Here is a 7,897-nt window from a genome sequence, read left to right on the forward strand (position 1 = left end):
GAAACAGGTTGGTAATTGAATACGGTTTAACTTTATAAACATGGAGTTGGTTTTGTAATGGTGAACTCGAAATCCTTAGACCTATCCTTATTGTTTCTCAATCAACATATCATTCATTGTTACATTTTTCTTGCATTTCTAGTTATTCTCATTAACAGCACAAAACCTACACTCAATTGGTTATTTTCATTGTTTAGTTAGGGTTCTTTCAAGGCTAGTAATTTATAGAGGTCTAATCAGTCTTTGTGGTTCAACACACTTTTGAGAACTTTCCATCAACTAGTGCTCAAATTAACCGTGAAGAAGAGGACGATCAATCTTTTAGATCAACGAGTGTAGGTGCTTATTCTAAACACTACAATTCTGAGCAAGAAGAAGAGATGGTAGACAATGACGATGACAATTGAGTTTTGGAGGACTATGCTCAACCAGTTATACCAAATTCACCTTCGTGCATCTTGTTGCTTATTGAAGCTAGAAACTATGATCTCAAATCTTCACATTTTCATATGCTTCATTCTTTTTATGGTTTACCTAACGAAGATCCGTTAGCCCATTTTAAAGAATTCTATAATGTTGTGAGTGGTTTACCTTTGTAGGGAGTGAATGAAGAAAATCTGAGCATGAGAGTTTTTCCCTACACATTGAAAGATAAAGCTAAGGGTTGGTTAATGACTTTAGCACCTGGTTCACTCACTACTTGGGATGCCGTAGCTAAGAAATTTTTGGAGAAATTTTTCTCTACTCAAAAGACAGCTACTTTGAGAGGACAAATCTTCAATTTTGCACAACATGATGGAGAACCTTTCAATGAATGTTGGGAGCATTTTAAAGGGCTTTTGCTACAATGTCCACATCATGGGTTACCTTTTTACTTACAAATGCAAATTTTTTATGATGGATTAACCTAAACATGTCAATCAACTGTTGATAATGCAGCAGGTGAGGCTTTGAAGAAAAAAGAATGCTCAAGAGTCATATAACATCTATGAGATGTTGGGATCTAATGCTCAATACAAAGATACAAGAGGTAAACGAGCTGGAGTGTTTGAAATGAGTTCTAATAATGATCTTGCATTGTAGGTGGTAAGTTTAGAAAAGAAGCTTGATTCTGTGCTCAATATGGTGCCTAAGATAGCTAAGGTGTGTGCCATTTGCAACATACCAGGTCATCCTACTTATTAATGTTCAGGTAGTGAGGCTTATCCCGAATTCGTCCAAAAGCAAGTGAATCTCATGAACTCTTACAATCAGAGGCCACGAAATGACCCATTCTCTAATACATACAACCCTGGTTGGAGAGATTATCCCAATCTCTCATGGAAAAATAACAATCAGTTTCAAAATTTCCAACCAAAGCATGCTACTACACTTGAAGATACGGTCAAATTGCTAGCCTAAAACACTGTTCAATTCCAACAAACTACCAATAGTACTTTCCAACAACATTCAGCTGCTCTAACCAAAATGGAGACACAATTAGGTCAGATTGCTGATGTTTTGAGTCAAAGAGAGCCTGGGAAGTTTCTGAGCCAATCGGTGATACTTCAAAGGAACCAAGAGCAAGCCAAAGTAATCATTACACTTAAAAGTGGTAAGGTTATTAATAATGGAGTTGGCAATGAAGTTACTAATGAATTTGATCATGTGAATGCATGTGTGACTCAAGAAGAGAATGATAAACCAAATGACGAACCAAGCAATGTCACTTCTTCATTTGAAGCACTGAATCTCCATAAGGCTGAAAAACCTTACACTCTTCCCATCCCATTTCCTAGAAGACTTGCCAAAACCAAGTAGGATAAGTCATTTAAAGAAATTTTTGATATTTTAAGTAAAGTGAATGTTAATTTACCTTTGCTTGATGTCATTAGGAATATGCTAGCATATGGGAAAATTTTCAAAGAGCTAAACAACTATAAGCGGAAGTATGGACCTAATGAGGAAGTGATGGTGTCTGAAAATGTGATTGTTGTGCTTCAAAGAAAGCTCCCACCAAAACTTAAGGATCCGAGTAGTTTTTCTATCAATATCACCATTGGAGACAAGCGAGTTGAAAAGGCTATGCTCGATTTGTGTGCTAGCATCAATTTAATGCCCTATTCAGTCTACCTTCAATTAGGTTTGGGGGATTTGAAGGCAACAACTATTTCATTGCAACTTGCTAATCGATCAGTGAAATATCCAAGAGGTATAGTGGAAGATATCTTAGTTCAAGTTGACAAACTAATTTTGCTTGCTGATTTTGTAGTTTTGGACATGGAAGAGGCTCCTATACATGATCATGAGTTACCAATTTTGCTTGGGACACCTTTTATGGTCACTGCAAAGGCTATCATAGACGTGCAAAATGGTCTTCTCACCATGACTGTGCTAGGAAAAACTGTGCAATTCAAAGTGTTTGAATCTCTTTCTCACCCTTCTAGTTCACTTGATTGTTGTTCGGTTGATGTGCTTGATTCGCTTGTTTTCAATAACATTTTGCAGAAACAATCTAATGATCCATTACAATTTATTTTGAATAAATCTCAAGATGATTTTGATGAAAAATCTGCACTCATAGAAGTGGTGGCTGCCTTGGAAGCATTAAAACCATATCCCTCCACTATTTCACCTCTTATAGAGTCATTACAACCATTTGCCACACATCTAATCCCTTCCATTGTTAAACCTCCAAAACTTGAACTTAAACCTCTTCCACCACATCTAAAATATGCTTACCTCGCTGAATTTGAAACTCTCCTAGTTATCATAGCATTTGACCTCAGCCCATTGGAAGAAGATAAGCTAATTAGGGTGTTAAAAGAGTTCAAATAAGCCATTGGTTGGTCTATTGCAGATATCAATGGAATAAGCCCTACCATGTGCATGCATCAGATTTTATTGGAGGAGGGAGCGAAACCAACTCGTGAACCACAATGGAGGCTCAATACACACCTGAAAGAAGTAGTGAAAGTTGAAGTGTTAAAGTTGTTAGATGTGGGTATCATATACCCAATTTCAGATAGCAAATGGGTAAGCGTTGTTCAACTTATGCTTAAGAAGATTGGAATCACAGTGGTAAAAAATGAGAACAAAGAGCTTGTACAAACAAGACTGCAGCTAGTTAGCGTGTTTGCATCGATTACAGGAAGTTGAATTTGCATACTAGAAAATATTATTTTCCTATCCCTTTTATTGATTAAATGCTTGAATGATTAGCTGGTTACTCACATTATTGTTTTCTTGATGGATATTTAGGTTATAATCAAATTGCAATAGCTCCGGAAGATCAAGAAAAGACTACATTCACCTGTCCCTTTGTCACTTTTGCATATAGAAGGATGCCTTTTGGCCTTTGCAATGCCCCAACAATATTCCAAAGATGTATGTTGGCGATATTTTCAGACATGATTGAGAGATTCATTAAGGTATTGATGGACGGCTTTTCAGTTTTTGGTTTTTCTTTTGATGATTGCCTTAACCATCTATCTCTAGTGCTTCAAAGATGTTAGGCAACAAATTTGATTCTTAATTGGGAAAAGTGTCAATTTATGGTGAAACAAGGTGTTGTCTTGGGCCATGTAATATCCAGCAAGGGAATTGAAGTTGACAAAGCCAAAATTGACATCATCTCAAATATGGCAACCCCTACTTTAGTGAAGGGAGTTAGAAGCTTTCTAGGACATGCTGGTTTTTATCATCCTTTCATTAAAGATTTTTCCAAGATCACTCGTCTATTGTGCAGTCTTTTGGCTAAATATGTTGTATTTGACTTTGATATAGATTGTATGAATGCATTTAACACCTTGAAACATGAACTAACCTCTGCTCCTATTATTATGGCACCAAATTGGTCTTTACCTTTTGAATTAATGTGTGATGCTTCTGATTATGCTCTTGGTGCTGTTTTAGGTCAAAGAGTGAATAAACTCCCACATGTGATCTACTATGAAAGTCGGACATTAAATGGTGCTCAACTCAATTACTCTACAACGGAAAAAGAGTTGCTTGTTGCTATTTTTGCTTTAGAGAAATTTCGTTCATATCTTGTTGGCTTTAAAGTGATTGTTTACTCTGATCATGCAGCTCTTAGGTACTTGTTGACAAAGAAGGATGCCAAACCACACTTGATGAGATGGATACTCTTGTTACAAAAGTTTGACCTAGAATTTCGAGACAAGAAGGGGAGTGAAAATGTTGTTGCTGACCACTTGTCACGCATTGTTGATGAAAACCATGGAGATGGACAAATTTTGCCTCTCAACGAATCATTCCCGAAATGAACAGCTCTTTGTTAATCAAGAAAAAGAGCGATGGTCTGCTGATTTTGTTAACTATCTTGCTTGTGGTGTAATTAGAGATGATTTCACTTTTCAGGAGAAAAAGAAGTTCCTTTCAATAGTGAAATACTATGTTTGGGATGATCTATATTTGTTCAAGTATTGCCCTGACCAAATCATCCGAAGATGTGTCCCGGAGAGTGAGCAGCAAAACATATTAACATTCAGTCATGCATTGGCATGTGGAGGACATTTCGATGCCAAAAAGACAGCTTTAAAGGTTTTACAATCTGGTTTCTTTTGGCCTACATTATTTAAAGATGCTTTTGATTTTTGTTCTCAATGTGATAGGTGCCAGAAAATGGGGAACATCAGCAACATGAATGAAATGCCATTGAATAACATTTTGATGGTGGAGATGTTCGATGTGTGGGGAATCAACTTCATAGGACCATTTCCATCCTTCTTTGGATACATATACATACTAGTGGCAGTAGATTATGTATCCAGATGGGTTGAAGCAGTAGCTACATAAACTAATGATCACAAGGTTGTTTTGAATTTTCTTAAGGATCTGATTTTTTGTAGGTTCGGAACTTTGAGAGCTATCATTAGTGATGGTGGCAGCCACTTCTGCAACAAACCCTTCGAGACATTGATGAAGAAGTACAACATCACACATAAGGTGGCAACTCCATATCATCCTCAAACCTCGGGCCAAGTGGAGATCAGTAATAGGGAAATAAAGAACATTTTGATGAAGACTGTCAGCCCTACGAGGAAGGATTGGTCACCTAGGTTGAATGATGCACTTTGGGCTTATCGAACAGCATACTAGAACCCAATTGGAATGAGCCCTTATCGACTTGTGTTTGGAAAGACATGTCATTTGCCAATGGAGCTCGAGCACCGTGCATATTGGGCCATAAAGAAGTTCAATTTTGATCTCAAAGAAGCTGGTATAGTGAGGAATCTTCAACTTAATGAGTTGGACGAGCTCAGAAATAAATCATATGAGAATGCTAAGATCTACAAAGAACGAACCAAGCTCTACCATGACAAAGCAATTTTTAGGAAAAAGTTTCAACCAGGTATGAAAGTACTTTTGTATGACTCACGTTTGCGACTTTTTTTCGGGTAAATTGAAGTCTATATAGGTTTGACCTTTCAAAGTGATTTAAGTATTTCCCCATGGAGCTTTGGAGATAGAAAACATCAAGAATGGCACTCATTTTTAGGTCAATGGGCAACATTTAAAGGCTTATTTGGAGAATGTGGCACAAGAGCAGGCTTATCTAGTTGTGGATTCTCTCGAGTTTACAACTTAAACATGTTGTCATGTCTTGCCTAGACATTAAATAAAGCGCTTGCTAGGAGGCAACCTAGCTGGGTTTGTGTTCTTTCCTTTTATTTGTGTTTTTTTTTTGTCTTTGTTTTATTTTCATTCCATGTGCCCTCTACTTATTCGCATTGCATGCATTCCATTCATTTTAAGCATCGTAGACAATGCTTAGTTTAGGTTTGGGGGTGTTGGAAATTGAAAATTTTCTTTTGATTTCAGTTTTGGTTAAAGTTTGCTTTTGCTTACTAATGTGAATGTATATGATGGCTGTGTATACAATATAACTATGATGCTGTCATGACTAGGTCCAAATCATAATTTTTGTAGTTCACAAAGTTATTACTCTTGAAGTATGGTGATTAAAGTGTCATGCTCAAATTCTGGTAGAAGAATAGTGGAGACTACCCTAGTGAGTTATTTTGAGCCTGTTTGCTTCTTTGAGAGGGTTTAAAGTGTTTTTGCTCCTATCTTTTTCTTTCAATTTCACTTTAAATGATCTTATTATTTCTCTTTGATTGAATGCTAAGAATAATCCTATGTTGCAGATACCATGTGTTTATTATCAACTATGAATGAACTCAATGAGACGATGTTAGGCTATGCATGTTTTAACCACTAAAAGGCCAAATTCCCTACCTTTATGTGTGTGCCATTACCCCATTTTGAAGCCAAACACTTTTAGCCCTTTTTGTTTCTCACCACTATATTTCCCTACCATTTCATCTCAATCAGAGATACTTAGCCATTATAGCCATACCCTATAGTTTGGGGAATACCAAAGTGATGAAGACAAAGATAATGATTAAGCTCTACATCAAGAAAATGAAGTGTACCGAGGTAATACATGCTAGAATTGCAAAATAAAAAGAGAAAAAAAAGTTTGAAAAAAAAGAAAAGAAAAAAAAATGAATAAGGAAGATGCAATTTCCAAATCTTTCACTATCGCACGTGACATGAGCATATTTATGCGACTTAGTTAGCTTGTTTTCTTGCATTTTCATAGTCAGTTTATGTTTATCATAGTGATTTAAGCTATTTTCGTGTGTTTGTAGGTCCAATTGGCAAAGTTGGCAAGAAAGTGCATTTTGAAGCATTTTAGAGCAATTTTGGGCTAGATTGGATTGCATGCATGTAGAGCACAAGGAATGGACGTTTTTAAAGATTAAATGAAGCGAGGAATGTGCTAAAGAGATGAAGAAATTAATTCAAGACTTGGAGGATGAGTAATCAGCTGCAAGGGGACCTAAAACCCTTCTAGAAGGCATATCCCTTCTCTTATACATGTGCCGCACCAACCTTTCTAGAAGCCCTAGAAATGTGGCACCCTAAACCCTTCTAGAAGTCTTAATTTCTACACAAAACACAACCTTTCTAGGAGCCCTAGAAAGGTGGCGCCCCAAACCCTTCTAGAAACCCTAAAATCTTCCAAAAACCCTAGTTATTTTCCCCTTTGGATTGGGCCAAGCTTTGTGCCGTAAACCCTAAGCCTTTTCCTCCAGAAATTCAACCAAACCCTAACCTATAAATAGATGTTTTCAACCATAATTTCGACCTACCACCCCCCATATAATTCTACACCCCATTTTAGCCGCAAAACACCAATTAACACCCTTTGCCGCAACTTTGGAGAAGAATAAGCCTTTGCTGTGGCTTCCATTGGAAAATGAGGACCTTGTGTGCAAGCCACCTGCAACCATTGGAGTTCTATGAGTTCTTTCTGCCCTCGTTTCGTTTCCATGCTTATTTTCTGTTGCTTTTCAATTGTTATGAACATGTGGAACTAATTCCTTTTTAGTTAGAGGTGAATTCAAAGCCATGGACATATGTTTAATATGAATTGATTACTTTCAATTTTTGTTTCGTAAAACATGAATGTGATTTACTTATTTGTTTGATTGAGAACTTATTCTTGTGTGTTGATTGAGGATGCATACTTAGTTTGCATGCATGAATCTGATGCTAAAATATAAGGGAGTTTCACCTAATAGTTACAAACTTATATTTACAAGTAGTGAAGGTTGCTAGTCACAATCGTGTTAAGTAGATTCTTGGCAGGAGTATCATGTAGTTCATAGTTACGAATGCCATGTGAATGCTTATGATTTTCATAGAACATAATGATCTTTGATATGTATCTCTATCATGTTGTTCATATAGGGAACTTGATAAGAATAATTTAGTTACGATGCATTGTCCATTCAATTAAATGAACTTAGGAAAATCTGAAACTTAATTAGTGCATTCACAATTAATTTGGGGCGTTGTCATTCATGGTTTGAAGAAACAATACTGG

At 36.6% G+C, this 7,897-nt stretch overlaps 1 protein-coding gene and 1 non-coding gene across 2 annotated transcripts; one reads left to right on the forward strand and one right to left on the reverse strand.

Moving 5' to 3' along the window:
- Positions 1-758: 758 nt before the first annotated feature.
- LOC114826690 (small nucleolar RNA R71) lies at positions 759-865 on the reverse strand. Its single transcript, XR_003775747.1, has one exon. It is a non-coding gene; the product is annotated as a small nucleolar RNA R71 (small nucleolar RNA).
- Positions 866-1,467: 602 nt separating this feature from the next.
- LOC139198060 (uncharacterized) lies at positions 1,468-2,817 on the forward strand. Its single transcript, XM_070826314.1, has 2 exons — positions 1,468-1,796; positions 1,875-2,817. The coding sequence occupies exons 1-2, from the start codon at positions 1,468-1,470 to the stop codon at positions 2,815-2,817; spliced, it is 1,272 nt and encodes a 423-aa protein (XP_070682415.1).
- The last annotated feature ends 5,080 nt before the right edge of the window (positions 2,818-7,897 follow it).

The sequence above is a fragment of the Malus domestica genome, chromosome 08 (genome assembly GCF_042453785.1).
Source record: "Malus domestica chromosome 08, GDT2T_hap1".
NCBI classification, from domain to species: Eukaryota; Viridiplantae; Streptophyta; class Magnoliopsida; order Rosales; family Rosaceae; genus Malus; species Malus domestica.

Excerpts from the sequence above, each read along its gene's own strand:
- LOC139198060 (XM_070826314.1), top strand. The coding sequence starts at position 1,468 with ATGGAGACACAATTAGGTCAGATTGCTGATGTTTTGAGTCAAAGAGAG. Across the intron at positions 1,797-1,874 it reads AGAAGACTTGCCAAAACCAA|GAATATGCTAGCATATGGGA; the intron begins GTAGGATAAGTC and ends TGATGTCATTAG.